We start from the raw sequence: 18,845 nt of genomic DNA on the forward strand, positions 1-18,845 counted from the left end.
CTGCAGCGCCCGGCCTCTGGATGGACTAAGGCCACTGCCAGCCTCCATGTGGCAGCAGGTCCCAGTTCCCAGGGGCTTTGGCGCTGACTTTTAAAGACAACAAAGAAAAATACACAGGATAGATGGCATCTCCCTGAAGGCGACCATGAGACACTGCAAACTGTATGTCTTCCTACCTAAGGTTAACATTAGACACTTTTCTGGTAATTGTATTTTTAAACATTTATTTGACTGCATCAGGTCTTAGCTGTGGCATGTGGGACTTAGTTCCCTGACCAGAGATCGAACCTGGGCCCCCTGCATTGGGAGCACAGAGTCTTAGCCACCGGGCAACCAGATAACTTTAAATGAAATTTTTAGGTGGCTATTTATCTTGTGAAATGTGAAATAAACCAGAGTCTCCAAGTTGGGGGCTCCAACATGGAGCTGGGGTCACCAGGAGTGGGCTTCACACACGTCCTTGGTGGAGGCCGTGGACTTCAGACTGGGGCAAATGCAGAGCTCCCAGGACTCAGCAAGTACTTAGGCCTTTCCCCCGTGACAGCTCAGTGCTCAGGGTCAGGGTTCAGCCCAGACTAGTTCCTGCCCCCAGCTCCACTTAACAGGCTCTGCAGGCAAACCGCCTTCCTCATCCTTGAAGGCCCGCTTGTCACTGTTCCCTCTCGAGACCCGAATCTGTGTGCTGCAAACTTCAATCCTCTGATCCCAAATAAGCACTTTCAGCTCCGAGGACATGGATGCACGACTGCACACAGGCGGGAGACCTCCCGGCCAGGTGACCTGACAGCCTTTCCTCTGAGAGCAGCCCCCCGCCCTCGAGCAGCATGAGGAGCCCCCCCGCTCCGGGCTGTGCCCGCCTCCTCACCAGCCTCCCTCTCTCGGGCGTCCACAGCCAGGGCCTCCGTCTGGCTGCACAGCGCAGCCTTCTCCTCCCGTAGCTCTGCCTGCCGCCGCACGGCCCGCTGCAGCTGCTGCCTCAGGCCCTCCAGCTCGCCCACCAGGCCCCGCTCGCTCGCTTCCTTCTGGCCCAGCGCCTCCTGCAGGCCAACTTTCTCCTCCTTGAAGCCCTCGATGATGCCTGCAGACCACGGGGGGCAAGGGCGGGGGCGGGTGGGCTGAGTGCCCGTTTGCACAGGGACACACAGGGCCACCTACCTTGAGGCGCTCCCCTCCCCACACCCCTAGGAAGGGCACTGGACCCTCCCAGCCCAGCCTCTTGCCCTCTGGGGCTCTGCTGCTAACCCCCTCAGGGCCGCACTCACCCTCTGCCTTGTGCAGCTCCAACGCCAGCCGGGCCTTGGCCGTGCTCTCCGCCTCCAGCTGCTCCAGCAGCTCCTGGTGCTTCCTCACCAGCTGTGCCGTCTCCTCGCTCTTACAGCTGAATTCCTTCTCAAAACGAGAATGGATCTGACGGGCTTCCTCCAGCTGTGAAACACATTGGAAACTAGCAGCTCTCCTTGTGCAGAATTTTGGTGAAATGCTAAACATTGCGTGAGGAACAACGATTCTGATGCCCGATATTATGTCAGTTACTAATGAAGCAACAAGTTGTCAACGAAGGAAAGTTCTACACATGCAAACACAGACAATGCCGCACGGACACACTGTTTGTGACCGTCAGCCCCACAGGTGCCTGCGTGGAATGTGGACAGGGAGCCTGGCACACAACAGGGGTGGGCCACCTGGTGACCACAGATGGAGGACAGGAAGGCTCCCGGGCCGTCACCGCAGCAGGCAGGGCACTTGACACACCTGCACGGCCTGACATCCCCTCCTCCCAGCATGGCCACCACGGAGCCCCTCCCCACAACCCCCCTGGCTGCTGGACCCCAGCCTCCCTTTCCTCCCAAGCTCCCCTGGTGGGCATGTCCAGGCTGAGGGTCTGAATCAAAACGCCTACCCCCAGCCATCCTCACAGAGAGCTCAGCACCTGGCCTGGGCTGCCCGGCCTCCTCCTGTACGTCACCAACTCCGGCCCTTCCAGACCACGCCTCTAAGGAAAGCTGTCAGTTTTTCCTTGAAAACAGCCCCCAACAATGCCTCTCCTCGTGCTCTGCTGAGGGCCCCTGTCCATGTGCTCAGCCACTGCTGCCCCTTCCTGCAGCCAATGGCCCTTGGGCAGCCCCACTGACCCCAACCTCATCAGGGGTCCGTCCTCCCCTCCAGCCACTGCCCCCTGCCAGCTCCCACCTCCCCACGGCCCACCCTGCTTCCCCCCCCGACACGCCTATGTGCCCTCTGCAGAGCCCACAGTGAGGAGGCAAGATTTCTGAGGCGCGAGCAAGGCCCCCACAGACTGCCCGCATGCTTGGATGTAGGGCCGTGGGCCAGGTCAGACCTGCAGACCGGTTGCCCTCCCAGGAGATGCTCACACACAGGGACAGTCAAAAGCACCTGGCTACTCATCACCAGACGCGGCCCCACTCTGTCTGGTTTCTGAGAGAAGACGGGACAAAGCCAGAGGAGACACATCTGAGGTTGACACTGCTGTTCTGCCTGCATCCACATGTCCATGTTCCTAAGGCGTCAACAGCGACATTTCACGTGGAAATGCTTGTTTTTTAACAGGGCAACTTGGGGAAAAGGATCTCTATTGTTTTCCATGTTTTGTTAATTGTCTGGAACATTCTAAAAGGTTAACAAAAATATCCCATTCTTCAGTAATAATCTCTAAACAAAATTTTATCCCTTTTGGAATTAAACTAGCATGTGAGGTACAGCAAGATGCTGAACACACAGGGTCTAAACTAAGTGTACCAAGGTCTTCTTTTCACTCACAGCAAGCCTACTTCCTTACGGGTTTGGGCTCAGAGAAGACATCTGTTTGAGGAAAGCACGTGGGTGAACGTGGCTGCGAGTAACAGGGTTAGACGACACCCACCTGCACGTCTGCTGAAGAACAGGAACGCTTAACAGCACAGCGCCTGCAGGCCCCTGGGGTCGGTGCAGGCCCCTGGGGTGGGGCAGCTCTGCCATCCCCTCACTCCGCCTATCACCCTTCTCCGCGGGGGAGCTGAAGCCCGTGTCTTACCTGTCTGGCCGAGTCCAGGACCATCTCCAGGAGGCCATCCACCGCCAGGCCCAGGCTCTGGAAGACCCTCCTGACAGGCTGCTCGCAGTCCAGTGTGCGCTCTGGGCTCAGGAAGAAGCTCTCACACACGTGACTGCTGATCTCAGCCACCGATGATGTCTCTGCACACTCCGCTGCTGTGCCGTCCGGCTCCAGGGAGGCCACATCAAGCCCCGCCCACATGTCGTCCAGTGCAGGGGCTGCAAGCGAATACACTCAAGGGTCGTGCTGCAAGACGCCCGCCAGGAGCTGGCCTGGGGCCTCGGTTCAGGGCTGTCAAGGCTCACCTGTGGGGGGGCTCTGGCCCCCGGGCTGTGTGGTGGGCGGGCTCCTGTCCTCCAGGCAAAGCCCCACGCGCTCGCCAATGCGGCTCTTCAAGGCAATGGCAGTCTGAAGCGTCTCCCCAAACAGACCCAGCAGCCGCCTCAGAGTATCCTGGAGAGCTCTCCTGGGGTGGTGGGGGGCACAGCGCAGCGTCAGCCGAGACCAGCCCCGCCTGACCCTCACGCAAGCGGCGTGGTGGTGATCAAGGCACTCTTCTGGAGGCCACATCCAACCTGCCAGCTCTGGGGAGGTGCCCCAAGTAGCACAGGGGCTTCTCCCAGAACCTCCCTCTCAGTCGCTCCCCGTCCTGGCCCCAGCGTGACTGTGTAAGCCCAGCCCATCACTGTGGTGCAGTCCTGCTGGCTCTCAGGAGACACCTGTTCAGAAGTTAGAAGTCAGCCCTAACCCATGACCCATGAGCGTGGGAAGGCAGGCTCCCCATCTCTCACTGGGGCCGCAAGAACCACGGAGTTTGGGGTGTCTAGTTCTCCAAGGGTGGAGTCCGGTCTCTGAGCCACAGCCCCCAGACTGTCTGGGGCATGGGGACCCCGTCCAGGGTGTGGTCCCAGGGGCCCCAAGACATCAGGGATTGTTCCCCAATCCGTTCACGACTCACAGCCTCACAGGAAGCTGATACCCCAGACCTGTAACATCCCACCTGTAGCCCCCTCACCCAACCACAAGTCAGCTGGAAATAGCATGCAAGGTCCTCACAGAGACGATGAAAGGATGGGTGAACGAGACCAAGCCCGTGCGAGGCGCACCGGCCCGCCGCCCCACCTGATGTCCTCTGACCCTCAGTGCTGTGTGATGGCAGCGCTGCAGCACTGAGGATGAGGGTCTGGGGGCAGCGGGGACCCCAGAGCAGCAGGACCACAAGATCCCAGCAGGGGCAGGCTGAGGGACACACAAAGAGGTACAGAGAGGCCAGCCCGAAAGCTGCACCTTCCCGGGCAATGCTGAGGCAGCGGCCCCGACAGACAGAGACACACATAACTGAACAGCCCCTGGCGCACTCCAGATGCACACGAGCAGCAGAGCTAAAACCTGCCTGCCGTCGGGTGGGATGGGTCCAGCAGGGCCTTCAGTGCAGCAGCACACCTTGTAAACTGGCAACACGTGAAGGGCTGCAAAGCGAGGTCGGGGTATGCGGGGACACAACTCAGCGCCCATCTTGCGGTTTAAGACCTTCCTGGACGGGAGAACCACGAGGCACAGGGTCCTATCTGCCAGATGCCAACATGCACTCCAGCCATGAGGCAGAGGCGGCCACTGACCTCTCGCCGTGGGACAGGTCCACGTCAGCCTTGAGCATCTCTATGAGAGTGGTGCCCTCCTGGTTCTCCCGTTCCCGCCTCTGCTGAAGTTTCTCCAGTTCGGAATGGCGCTCCTCTATCTCTCGATTTAAGGATAAAATCTGGTCTTTCAGCTGTTTAAGAAAAATTGTCAAAAGTCTCAGTTAGAACAATTTAGTTAAAAATAAGTTTCTGTAAGGAACTTTCTTCATCTAAGAGCAGCTCTGTGGGTTGAGGGGAAGCCAGCATGGGGCCCATCAGGTACACAAAACGCGGGCCTGAGGACAAAGAGGGTGTGGTTTTGAAACCAATTACCTGAAGAAGACAAAACAAACAGTAAACAGTTTCAATGCTGCGCCTGGAGGGAACTTAGGAATAAGTGCAGCTCTTATAACCATGTCCCTGGTTATGATGGACTGGAACACGTGGGTCACAGGAAAAATAAAGAAAAGGGAATAAATGGACAAAGAATGGCATGTTTTTAAGATGGCAAACAACGACCAAATGAACAAAACAGACACTGAAGAGGAACTGCATTGCTAGCACATGAAATGTGTGCCTGGACAGCTTGAGGCCACAGTGTGGCCCCGGGTGCCAACGTGTAGAAGGCGGACAGCCCTGGAGTGCTGTGTCCGTGGCTGACGGCCAGTGGCAGGCACTGAGCCCATGGACAGCAGACCTTCTCTCTGCTGGTCCTCCTCCCTCCTCAGCATTTCTATCAGCTCCTCCTCCACTTATGATGGGGTTATATCCCTGGTGGCTCAGCGGTAAAAAACCTGCCTTCCAATGCAAAAGACATGGGTTTGATTCCGGGGTCAGGAAGATCCCCTGGGGGAGGAAATAGCAACCCACTCCAGTATTCTTGCCTGGGAAATTCCATGGACAGAGAAGCTTGGTGGGCTACAGTCCATGGGGCTGCAGAGTTGGATACAACTTAGCGACTAAACCACAACAACAAACCCATGGTAAACTGTGAATATCACAAGTCAAAATGCATTTACCACACCTGCCAATGGACAATCTTGCTGCCATGTCAGTGAACAAAGGATGTTGTGGCCACCCAGCCCCAGCTGCCCTAACGGTGAGCCCTGAAGGGACTCAGGACGGGAAAGCATGGAGCAGCGGCCCTGGGAGCTGAGGTGCAGATCACAGGACTGGCTTCAGTGCGCCCAGACTCCGCATCCACCCACACACAGACAAGCACTAAGTTCCTTAACTTGAGATGCCTGGTTTTCCTTAATTAACAGCAACCTTTTGAAAGGGAAAAGCAGAGTGGTTTCTTGGTCCAGAATGGCTGTCAGCGCATTGGTCGTTCACCTTTGTGACCACATGGCTGATGCAGGGCTGTGGCTGCCCTGTCCGGCATCAGAGGAGAGTGCTGGACTGCACAGAACTAGCCCCAGAAAGGATGAAAACCCAAATCCAAAATTCCAAGTATGGTTTTCATTGAACATGTATCACTTTCACACCATCGTGAGGTAAAAAATTCCTAAGTCAAACGACTGCAAGTCAGAGATTGTGTGTATTCAATAACCATTAACCTTAACAAAAGATATGCAAGACCTCTAGGAGAAAATTATAAAATTCAGTGGCAGAAATTAACAAAATCAAATAGAAAGAGATACTCCAGAATCTCAGGATGCCTCTGTGCTGCACAGATGCCATGTCTCCCTAAAGGCACGCAGAGGTCGGTGCATTTCAGCCAGTCGCAGCAGGAGACTGACTGAGGAGAAGGGCTGGCACAGCTGGGCTCCCCCGTGTGCGGCCCCCAGACCTCCCCAGCATCTGCACTGGGCACCCAGGCACCCAGCCTGACCAGAGGAGTCTAGGAGGGAAGCCAGTGGCTGCCCACACGCACGGGCTTGCTGGCCCTGATCCACTGGGCTGCAAGCAGGACAAGGACACAGCACACAGGTCTCAGGTCAGTCTCCACGGGAAAAACTCAACTCCCTTCCTCACATCCTCCCTGGTGGAATAAAAAGACAAACTATAAAATAACCTCAAGATTTCTTCAGCAAGGCACAGAAAACTCCGAAGGGAAGAAAAGTAGTAAATTCAGCAATCAAGAACATTCATTCATCTAAAGATGACAAAAGGCCGGGGGAGGGGGAGGGGATCACAAATTAGAATACAGAAGTACAAAAAAACTTCCCTAAATCATTAAGAAAAAGACAAACAATTGTTTCAAATAGAAAAAAATGGTCAATAATACAAAAAGGTGTTTCACAGAAAGGAAAACAAGTAGACCACAAACATGGTAATAGACACAACCTTATCAGTAAACTAAGACCAAGAGACCCCATTTTGCTGCCACAGAACTGGCAAACACTAACAAGCAAGAACGTTCCAGGTGAAGATGTGGAGTGACAGAAGCCTGAGTGCAGGACTGGCGGGCCGGCCCCTCCTGGTGCCTCCCGGTCTTCTCCCCCGACCACGACCCTCCCATCAAGCTCCTACCTTGCTTTGTAAAGGTAGATCACTACGTGTATTTCACAATTTCTCTCTTAATTCAGAATTTAACATTTCTTTTTAATTGCACAAGTACTTTTATCAAGATTGTTACTATTTTGGGTCCTTGAGTTATAAAATTGCAGAGGTTGTGAATGACATAATCTCTAACCCTATTTTGCCCACGAGCCATGTTAATTTTAGTATTTTTTACAGAGTGAGAAGTTTTTTTTAAGAATGCATATAATGTATCAGCAGAAATGCCTGGTACACTGAGGAACCAGCTCAAGAAATGCTTTGAAAGGCTCTTTCTTCCTGAGGGACTTCCCCCTTCATCTAAGTCCTGGGGCCCTCTGTGCTTGGCGGCACCCTCCCACACCTCATCATCCTCCTCCTCAGGGCTAGGCTCCCAGCACTGGGGTGGGGGGTGGTGGTGTCTGCAGCTGAAACATGCCCCTTGACCTGCAACTGATACCCTGAATCTTGCTGTGGGTAATTTTTATATCATTGGTGCTAAATTAAGTCAGACACACTGTGTGCAGGGTTCACAGTCTGAAGGCCCGGCTCCACCACTCGGCAGGCAGTCCATGGACTTTTACCAAATTAACAGAACCTCTCCGGGGCCTCAGGGTTCTGAGAGGGAGGGAACCCCACAGAAATGAGAAAATTCTGCTTATAATGTGCTTAGCGCAGTGTGTGGTACACTGCCTCCAAGGTGTGATAAAGTTCAAATCCAGTGACCTGGATGATGATAAAGTCAAAGAAATCGGTACTATTATGACTCTGAAAGATCGCACAGTGGGACAATCTCTGTACACATCCATATTTTCAATAATAATAATACTGGGGAAGAAAATACAGTTCAAAATTGTCAAGGCCCTCAGTCATAAAAGAAAAATGAAATAATGCCATTGGCAACAACATGGGTGGACCGAGAGATTATCATTCTAAGTGAAATAAGTCAGACAGAGAAAAATACCATATGATATTACTTACATGTGGAATCTAAAAAAATGATACAAACAAATGTATATATAAGATAGATGCTTCTCTGGTGGCTCAGTCAGTAAAGAGTCTGTCTGCAATGCGGGAAACCCAGGTTCAATCCCTTGGTCGAGAAGATCCCCTGGAGAAGGAAATGGCAACCCACTCCAGTATTCTTGCCTGGAGAATCCCGTGGACAGAGAAGCCAGTCAGGCTACAGTCTGTGGGGTCACAAAGAGTCGGACATGACTGGGTGACTAAGACTTTCACTACAGGACAGAAACAGACTCACAGACTTCGAGCTACATTAGGAGTCTGGGATTAACACATACACGCTACTGTGTAAACAGGTAACCAACAAGGACCTACTGTGTAGCACAGGGAACTCTAGTCAATATCTGGTAATAATCTAAAAGGTGAAGAATCTGAAAAAGTATATATGTGTGTGTGTGTGTATAACTGAATCACTTTGCTATACACTTGATACGAACACAACACTGTAAATTAATTATTTTACAATTAATCTGCATCACAGGAGGATTCGTTACCATCTAAGACACCAGGGAAGCCCCAGATTAACTATACTTCAATAGAAAAAAAAAAATCAAGGACCTACCTGAACAGATAAAAATGGCTAACAAGCCCATGAAAAGATGTGCAACATCATTAGTCATTAGGGAAATGCAAAGAAAAACAAGATATCACCTCACATCTGTTATGATGGCTATTATTTTAAAAAATGAAAACAAGCATTGACAAGAATGTAGAAAAACTGAAACGCTCGTGCACTGTTGGCAGAAATGCACAATGCCACAGCTGCTGTGGAAAACGGTTCAGCAGTTCCTCAAAAGTTAAACACAGAATTATCACATGACCCGTCAACTCTGTTCCTAGATACACACCCCAAAATACCAACAGCAGGGACTGAAACAAAAGCTCACGCCTCAGTGTTCACAGCGGCATTATGCCCAACAGCCAAAAGGAAGAGAGAACCACTGACACCCAGCAACAGATGGACAGATAGACAAAATATGCTGTCTGCATACAATGGAATATTATTATTCAGCCATAAAAAGCCACCAATGTTGATGTACACACTATGTGAATGGACCTTGAGGGCATGATGCTAAGTGACATAAGTCAGACACAAAACAACATATGTTGTATAATTCCTCTGAAATGAGATCCCTAGAGTAATCATAGAGGCAGAAGATACAACAGTGGGTACCAGGGCTGGAGGGAGGGGGATGGGACTTATTTTTAACGAACACAGAATCTACTTGGGATGATGAACAGGTTTTGGAAATGGACAGTGGACACAGCTGCACAATATTGTCAACGTGGTTAATGCCAGTAAACTGTACACTTAAAATGACTGAAATGGTAAGTATTATGTTAAGCATATTTTTACCATAGACAAAAAAGTATTAACAAAGAAAAGATACATTCCACATACCTGCAGAATTTGATTATTCTTCTCCTGTAGCTGCAGAGACAAAGATTCTTTCTCTTTTTCGTAAAGAGAATGTGCCTCCTCATGCTCAAGTTTATGTATCTCCTCTTTTTCACGCAAAGCAGCTTTCCTTTCACTTCCAAATTCACCCTGTACAAAAGTATACTATTAACAAAAAATGCCATTAAGTTATAAAATTATCCTCACTCCATTTCTCTGCTGCTCACTAGAATTTACTTCAATCAACAAATACTCATTGATTCCGTACTCTGCATCAAGAGAAATGATCAAAAAGACCTAGGCCACTACCCCTAGTGAACATGCGTTCAAATGTGCTTATCATAGAGAATAAAAATTAAAAAACCAGCCTGCTACCTTTCCCAACAGTCACATTAAGAAACTTCTGTCATCAGGGTATCATGACCATTAAGATCCAATATATTTAGAAATCTAACTTCCTCTCATTTTAAATGATAAAGTTTCTTCTTAAATAATAATTATTTTTTAATAATGTTCATCTGATGAGTTAGAATATATTAATGAAATAAGCTTTCTTTTTTTTTAAACTACAGAGGTAGTACTTTCAGAATGGCAGAATAAAGACGTCCAAAACATCACTCCTCTATACTGAGAACACTGGCAAAAACTGTCAAAAATCAGCTTCTTCAGAGCTCAGGAAATTAAAGTGTCATTAAAAACAAAGGCTGAGTCACCAGAGAACAAGAAATTTGGGACTTTTCTGGTGGTGCAGGGGTTAAGAATCTGCCTGCCAATGTAAGGGACAAGGATTCAATTCCTGGTCTGGGAAGATTCTACATGCTGAGGGGACACAACTAAGCTTGTGTGCCACAACTATTGAGCCCACATGCTGCAACTGCTGAGCCCCCATGCTGTAACTACTAAAGCCCGCATGCTACAACTGCTGCGCCTGCATCCTGCGACTACTAAAGCTCACATAACACAACTACTAAAGCCCGCATAACACAACCACTAAAGCCCACATAACACAACCACTAAAGCCCGCATAACACAACTACTAAAGCCCGCATAACACAACTACTAAAGCCCATATAACACAACTACTAAAGCCCGCATAACACAACTACTAAAGCTCGCATAACACAACTACTAAAGCCCACATAACACAACTACTAAAGCCCATATAACACAACTACTAAAGCCCGCATAACACAACTACTAAAGCCCGCATAACACAACTACTAAAGCCCATATAACACAACTACTAAAGCCCGCATAACACAACTACTAAAGCTCGCATAACACAACTACTAAAGCCCGCATAACACAACTACTAAAGCCCGCATAACACAACTACTAAAGCCCGCATAACACAACTACTAAAGCCCATATAACACAACTACTAAAGCCCGCATAACACAACTACTAAAGCCCGCATAACACAACTACTAAAGCCCGCATAACACAACTACTAAAGCCCATATAACACAACTACTAAAGCCCGCATAACACAACTACTAAAGCTCACATAACACAACTACTAAAGCCCGCATAACACAACTACTAAAGCCCACATAACACAACTACTAAAGCCCATATAACACAACTACTAAAGCCCGCATAACACAACTACTAAAGCCCATATAACACAACTACTAAAGCCCGCATAACACAACTACTAAAGCCCGCATAACTACTAAAGCCTGCACGCTACAACTACTAAGCCCCCATGCTGTAATTACTAAAGCCCACATGCTACAACTGCTGCACCTGCATCCTGCGACTACTAAAGCCCATATAACACAACTACTAAAGCCTGCATAACACAACTACTAAAGCCCACATCCTGCTACTACTAAAGCCCACATTCTGCAAATACTAAAGCCCACATCCTGCAACTACTAAAGCCCACATGCCACAACTACTAAAGCCTGCATGCTACAACTACCTTGCTTGCATCCTGCAACTACTAAAGCCCAAATGCTACAACTATTAAAGCTCGAATCCTGCAACTACTAAAGCCCGCATGCTACAACTTCTGAGCCCACGCACCTCAGAGCCTGTGCTCTGCAACAGAGAAGCCATGATAATGAGAAGCCTGTGCACCACAACTAGAGGAAGCATGCATGCAGCAAGGAAGATCCAGAGCAGCCCCCCCAAAATCTTAAAAGAACAGGAAGCTTTGGGTAGTTGAACCTACCCTAACCTCATCAATCCAGTCTTTGGGATCTCCTTGAAAATGCAGCCCAGGGAATCTCTGGTGGTCCAGGGGTTAAGACTTAGTACTTTCACAGCTTTGGGCTTGGATTTGACCCAAGGTTCTACCTCTGATCAGGGAACTAAGATCCTGCCAGCCACCCCCAAAAATTAAATAAAAAAAAAAAAAAAATTCAGCCCAGCAGTCATGAGGGGAGGAGGAGGGACAGAATGGGTTTGCAGCTCCACCAAAGCAGCAACACCAACTGTCATTAACTGACCTGTCTGGCCAGCTCATTGAAAAGCTCCATTCTCAAAGCTGGTTTTTATCTGATCTGAAGTAGAGTTCTCCTCAACAATCCTATTCCCAAACCATTTGTCAAAAATAATTAGCAACCACTGTTTAACATCTCAGCAGCCTGAGGCAGTAACAACAACCAGAGCTAATAAGAGGGTGATCAAAAAACTTAAAAGGAAGTGAAAGCTCAGGCAGAGATGTAAACTGCCTGCCAGAGCACTGATGGCCCATCTTGACCAGAGCCCCACAGTAAAGAAATAAAATTATAAAATGAAACCAACAGACATTCTGAAGCTTAGAAGTACAATTACTAAATGTTTCACTGGAGGGATTCAACAGCAGATTCAAGTGGGTAGAGGAATCAGCCAACATAAAGATTGGTCAAATTATTACTCAGATTATTCAGTCTGAGGAACAAAAATAAAGAGAAAAAAAAAAAAAGTAGGCTCAAAGACCTCTGGGACACCCACAAAGACCAACAAACACGTAATGAGAATCCTGGAGGAGTGGGCAAAAGGAAGGGGGCAGAAGAAAAATTGAAGATAACGTGGCCAAAAACTTTGCAAATGTGATGAAAAAATATTAATTTATACACAGAAGAAGCTCAATGAACTCCAAGCAGGATAAGCTCAGAGAACCATACCTGGACACATCATAATCAAACTGGTGAAAGATAAAGAAAATATTGAAAGCATCAAGAGAAGCAGCCCAACAAAAAGATTCCTCAACAGGAGTACAACCAGCTCACTTCTCATTAGTAAGTGAAACTGGTGGTCGCTCAGTCATGTCCGACTCTTTGAGACCCCTCAAACTGTAGCCTGACATGTTTCTCTGTCCATGGAATTCTCCAGGCCAGGATTCTGGAGTGGGTAGCCGTTCCCCTCTCAAGGGGATCTTCCTGACCCAGGGATTGAACCCAGGTCTCCTGTATTGCAGGCAGGTTCTTCTTTACCGTCTGAGCCACCAAGGAAGCCCTTCTCATCAGAAACCAGAAACCAAATGGCAGCAGGATGCCATGTTCACAGTGCTGAAAGCCAAAGAATGTCAACCAAGAATTCCATATCCAGGAAACAACCTTTCTAAATGAAGGAGAAAATAAGACATTCGCAGATAAATAAAAACAATTCATCACTAACAGACCTTCCTGTGAATAAATACTAAAGGGAGTCCTTCAGGCTAAAATAAAAGGAGACTAGATGTTAACTTGAATACACAAGAAGAAATAAAGAACACTGGAAATGGTTGCTATATATGTGAACATAAAGGACAAAACAAATGTAGTTTCTGTTTTAAGTGTTTTTCCCTCCTATGTGATTTAGAAGACAACTGCATAAAGCAAGGAGCACGAAGTGTACACAGATTTCTTTGTATGACAACATCAGCACAAGGAAGGAAGGAAGGACTGAAGCTACACAGAAGGACAGCTTTATAAACTATTAAAATTAACTTGGTATTAATCTGAACCATATTGTTATATGGAGAGAGAAGAAAGCCTTCGTAAGTAATCAATGCAAAGAAATAAGAGCAAAACAATAGAATGGGAAAGACTAGAGAGAGATCTCTTCAAGAAAATTAGAGATAACAAGGGAATATTTCATGCAAAGATGGACACAATAAAGGACAGAAACAGTATGGACCTAACAAAAGCTGAAGATAAAAGAAGAGGTGACAAGAATACACAGAAGAACTATACAAAAAAGATCTTAATGACATGGATAACCACAATGGTGTGATCACTCACCTAGAGGCAGACATCCTGGAATGTGAAGTCAAGTGGGCCTTAGGAAGCATCACTACAAACAAAGCTAGTGGAGGTGATGGAATTCCAGCTGAGCCATTTCAAATCCTAAAAGATGATGCTTGAAAGCGCTGCACACACCATGCAAACTTGGAAAACTTAGCAGTGGCCACAGGACTGGAAGAGGTCAGTTTTCATTCCAATTCCAAAGAAAGGCAATGCCAAAGAATGTTCAGACTACCATACAATTGAACTCATCTCACACGCTAGCAAAGTAATGCTCAAAATTCTCCAAGCAAGGCTTCAACAGTACATGAACCAAGAACTTCCAGATGTTCAAGCTGGATTTAGAAAAGGCAGAGGAACCAGAGATCAAATTGCCAACATCTGTTGGATCATTGAAAAAGCAAGAGAAATCCAGAAAAAAATCTCCTTCTGCTTTACTGACTACGCTAAAGCCTCTGACTGTGTGGATCAGAACAAACTGTGGAAAATTCTTTAAGAGATGGGAATACCAGACCATGTTACCTGCCTCCTGAGAAATCTGTATGCAGGTCATGAAGCAATAGTTAGAACCGGACATGGAAAAACAGACTGGTTCCAAACTGGGAAAGGAATATGACAAGGCTGTATTCTGTCACCCTGCTTATTTAACTTGTATGAAGAGTACATCATGAGAAATGCTGGGCTGGATAAAGCACAAGCTAGGATCAAGATTGCTGGGAGAAATATCAATAACCTCAGATATGCAGATGATACCACCCTTACGGCAGAAAGTAAAGAGGAACTTAAGAGCCTCTTGATGAAAATGAAGGAGGAGGGTGAAAAAGCTGGCTTAAAACTCAACATTCAAAAAACGAAAATCATGGCATCCAATCGCATCACTTCATGGCAAATAGATGGGGAAACAATGGAAACAGCGAGAGACTTTATTTTCTTGGGCTCCAAAATCACTGCAGATGGTGACTGCAGCCGTGAAATTAAAAGATGCTTGTTCTTTGGAAGAAAAGCTATGACCAACCTAGACAGTATAAAAAGCAGACATTACTTTGCCAAGAAAGGTCTGTGTAGTCAAAGCTATGGTTTTTCCTGTAGTCATGTATGGATGTGAGATTTGGACCATAAAGAAATCTGAGAGCCAAAGAATTGATGCTTTTGAACTGTGGTGCTACAGAAGACTTTTGAGAGTCCCTTGGACTACAAGAAAATCAAACCAGTCAATCCTAAAGGAAATCAGTCTTGCATATTCATTGGAAGGACTCACAATGATTTTTACTGTGGGTTTGTTTTGTTTTTAATTGCAGCTTTGTTGAGATCATAAAAAGCTCTCTTTTTGAAGTATGCAGTACAGTGGTTTTTAGTATATTCACAAAGTTGTATCTTATTCCAAAACATTTGTATCACCAGAGAAGAAACCCCCCACCCATTAGCAGTCTTTCTCCTCTCCCAGCCTCTACCACCCACCAGTCTACTTTCTGTTTCTGTGGATTTGCCTTTTCTGGACATTTTAAGTGAAGGTCACTTACGCTCAGACTTCCTTTCCTCGAAATAGGCTCATTAAAGAAGAAATGGCTTGATGTGGCAGCTACTGAGTCGCCAGAGCAAGATCATGAAGGGGACTCCAACTTCCCCAGATTTATACACAGCTGACTCTAGAAGATGGTGCTGAACCATGATGTTCAACCTATACACATGCCACGAGGCATGCAGTAGGATCTAGTTCCCCGACCAGGGATCAAACCTGTGCCCCCTGCACTGGGAGTGCAGAGTCTTAACCACTGACCACCAGGGGAGTCCCACAGATTTTGTTTCAACAGTAAATACACAATCCAGGCTGGCTGAATCTGGGGGTTCAGAGCAATGGCAGATATGGAGGAACCACATATACTGAGGGTCAACTATAAATGACATACAGATTACCCCTAATTCCATGTTGCTTAAGGAACAACTACTTGATGACAATTTCTAAGCAGAAAAGATAGGCTAACTAGTCACTTTAAATATAACAATGAATGAAAAAAGTTGCCTAAAAAACCCTCGGTTTCTGAAACATTGAAAATATGCCTTAATTCTGCATACCAAAATTAATTTAGACTAAAATATTCTTTGCAGATGAGGAAAGATAACAATAAAACAGAACAGCGGCTCCTAACCCAGTACCTGTAACAGTGCGACCTGCTGCTCCAGCGAGGCTTCTGGTTTACACTCGAGCTGCTCCTCCTGCCCCGCCTGGGGAGCTGAGCACTGGGCCTCGGGTTCCTGCTGAGTGGGAAGGAAGGGCAACCTAAGCCACGAGCACGTACGTGGCTATGTGGGAGGCTGCAGTTCACACTCATTCCACGTGCTTTCACTGTACCGACGCACAGGACCTCCCTATACACCACTGTTCCACATACTGCCCGAGTAAACTCTGTTTTAAACAGTAAAGTCAATAGAAGAAGTTTTTAAGAAGCTATTTTCAAGTTTTTCTAAAAATCCACAGAATTCTATGGGAAATGTGATATGTATTTTAATCATCAAAAAAACGGATACATCTAAAGAAGAAAAAATAAGCAATGCTGCCCAAAGAACACCAACACAGTATTAAAAACAAATTCAACTGATAATTGAAGACATTCAAACTAGATCGAAAACAACCACAGGTCTCTTACTATTTTAAAAAATCCTATGAACAGAGTATTTTCTTTGCCAGAAAACGTGAGACTGCCTGAGCAACCAGCAGTGATCACACGACAGCTGACTCCTGCTTTCCTTCCCATGCTCAGTGTCACCAACATAAGGGCGATTTCTTCACGGGACACTTATCTCTAAAAAAAGGAAATCAGGCTTACGTGTTCAGAGAACTATTCTCACAACCAAACTCCAGAGGGAAGTAACCTGCAAAGTAACCCAATCTGACAGGCCCCGGGTAAACAACTCTTCTGACGAGTGACACTGCTTCTCAAACAGGTGCGAGATATTTGTGGCCCAGATAAAACCTGTCCACAGAGGAAGAACGGCGCGTCCCTGCTATTCTGGGAACAATGACCATGGCACCCAGGAGACGCCCAGCAAGGCTTCATGGAATATCTGTCTGCGAGGAAAGCCTGAGGCAAGAGGGCACAATATCCTCCCAGCCCAGGTACAGACATGTGGACTAGCCTCCCGGCCCGGGTGTAGACATGGGCTATTCTCCTGTCCTGTGTGTAGACATGAACCTGAACTATTCTCCCAGCACGTGTGTAGACATGGACTATTCTCCTGTCCCATATGTAGATATGAACCTGAACTATTCTCCTGTCCCATATGTAGACATGAACCTGAACCATTCTCCTGGCCCAGGTGTAGACGTGAACCTGAACTATTCTCCTGTCCCATGTGTAGACAATGGGCATGAATTATTCTCTTGTCCTATGTGCAGACATGGGTTATTCTCCTGCGCTGGTGCAGGCATGTACCTGAATTGTTCTCCTGTCCCGTGTGTAGACATGGGACATGAACTATTCTCCTGTTCTGTGTGTAGATCTGGACCTGAGCTGTTCTCCCACTCCTGTGTGTATCCCAATTTGACCTACCACAGAAAGAAACTGGATCTCAGGCTGGATCTGTGATGAAATTAAGAGGTCACTATTAATTCTGTAGGTCAGCACGGAGCATGCTTCTGGTTTATTTGGGCAGCTTGACGCACTGAGACAGGCACGTACCCCATGGGCAGTCCCATCCTGAACTATTCTCTGCTTCTGTTGAAATTTTCTCCAAAGCAAAGTTAAAATGGGAAGAAATGGCATATCTCACCTCCCCACAAACCCCGCTGTTTTCTCCTGTGAAATGAGCAAGACAAAAAGGTCACTGAGACAGTATCTAATGCTTACATCCTTTGTAGCAAAGGGATGATGTACTTCAACACACAAGAGAAACACTCTCCAAATGCTCTCAATACTTGAGCAAGAGTCAACACACAAGTACAAAAGTGCTGAGCCAAAGAGCACACATGACCCGTGTGTCACCAACAGGCAGCAGAACAAGCAGGATGAATAAACAGGAGCCCACAAAGTTTCCTGGAGGGAAGGGTCGTCAGCCAGTAAATAAACCTCTCAGCAGTGCAAGGCCCGCCCAGCACCCACTCCACACGGACTTCATGAACGACCATCGGCACTGTGACGGAGAGAGGCTTCTGGAGGCCCAGCGGCTGTTGATGTCACCAGCACTCCTGTGGGGGCCAGAGTCTGACCCCCAGGTCACTCCTGAAGCCACCACTGCCCAGAAGGAGGCGCACTGCCCACCCACAGCCACCCCTCTGCGAGGGGCACCCCCTGCGGGGGCTCCTGTCTCTGCATCATAGTCACCTGACCAGTCCGGAAAGCCTGCAAGGCTGCTTGGTGCTGCTGCCCAGGGGGCAGGACCCTGGCATGTGCCCTGCTGTCCTCCAGGGGCCACATCCACAGGTCACTGCACCCCACACACCTCTGTCCTGCCCACCCTCACCCCTCACGCCACACACCTCCTATGAGCACATTTTATACTAATAAGATGAAAGCACAGTTTAAAACACACGGTTTTCCCGTGTAAGAGATACATACTTCTCTCTCTCAATGTTCTTTCAAAACTTCATTTTCTTCAAGTCCTATAAACCGAGGGAATCCAGTTTAAATCCACAGTTTGGGAACAAAGCCACTTCCCCAAGCATCCTTCTGCCTGGGAGGAACGGAAGCTGACAGCTGATGGCTCAGAAGCCGACAAACCAGCCTGGGGGCACCTCAACCCAGAGACACCTACCCTGGGCCGCACCCAAGGACCGCCCAGAGGCTCACGACCCCACGGGAACCTGCCCAGCCCTCCCGGAACTCACTCACAGTCTCGCCCACAGACCACACAGGACAGGCAGAGCCAACGTGTGAAGTGAAGCACCACCCCTGGCACAGGTTGGGTTGCCCTTTTCCTCCCATCCTTAGACAAGCTGAACCAGAGCTGAGGACGAAACCCTCCTGGGAACATCCCCTTGAATGTAAAGCACGTCTCAGTCGGAAACGAAGGCTCTCCTGGTATCTGCATTTCCACAGGCTGAGGTTTCCTGCTTTGTG

At 48.0% G+C, this 18,845-nt stretch overlaps 1 protein-coding gene across 8 annotated transcripts in view; it reads right to left on the reverse strand.

Moving 5' to 3' along the window:
* The window catches only part of PCNT (pericentrin), a 104,915-nt gene that overhangs the window by 54,840 nt on the left and 31,230 nt on the right, over positions 1-18,845 (reverse strand). For 6 of the 8 annotated variants that reach the window (XM_061167385.1, XM_061167388.1, XM_061167387.1 and 3 more), the window contains 7 exons: positions 15,946-16,047; positions 9,578-9,724; positions 4,672-4,823; positions 3,358-3,518; positions 3,032-3,270; positions 1,263-1,425; positions 866-1,078 (listed from right to left, as the gene is read on the reverse strand). In XM_061167385.1, coding sequence (XP_061023368.1) covers positions 866-1,078; positions 1,263-1,425; positions 3,032-3,270; positions 3,358-3,518; positions 4,672-4,823; positions 9,578-9,724; positions 15,946-16,047 — 1,177 coding nt within the window. The remainder of the gene's footprint in view (positions 1-865; positions 1,079-1,262; positions 1,426-3,031; positions 3,271-3,357; positions 3,519-4,671; positions 4,824-9,577; positions 9,725-15,945; positions 16,048-18,845) is intronic. The other 2 variants (XM_061167384.1, XM_061167389.1) reach the window with 2 other exon arrangements.

This window comes from Dama dama, chromosome 19 (genome assembly GCF_033118175.1).
Source record: "Dama dama isolate Ldn47 chromosome 19, ASM3311817v1, whole genome shotgun sequence".
In the NCBI taxonomy this organism is placed as follows: Eukaryota; Metazoa; Chordata; class Mammalia; order Artiodactyla; family Cervidae; genus Dama; species Dama dama.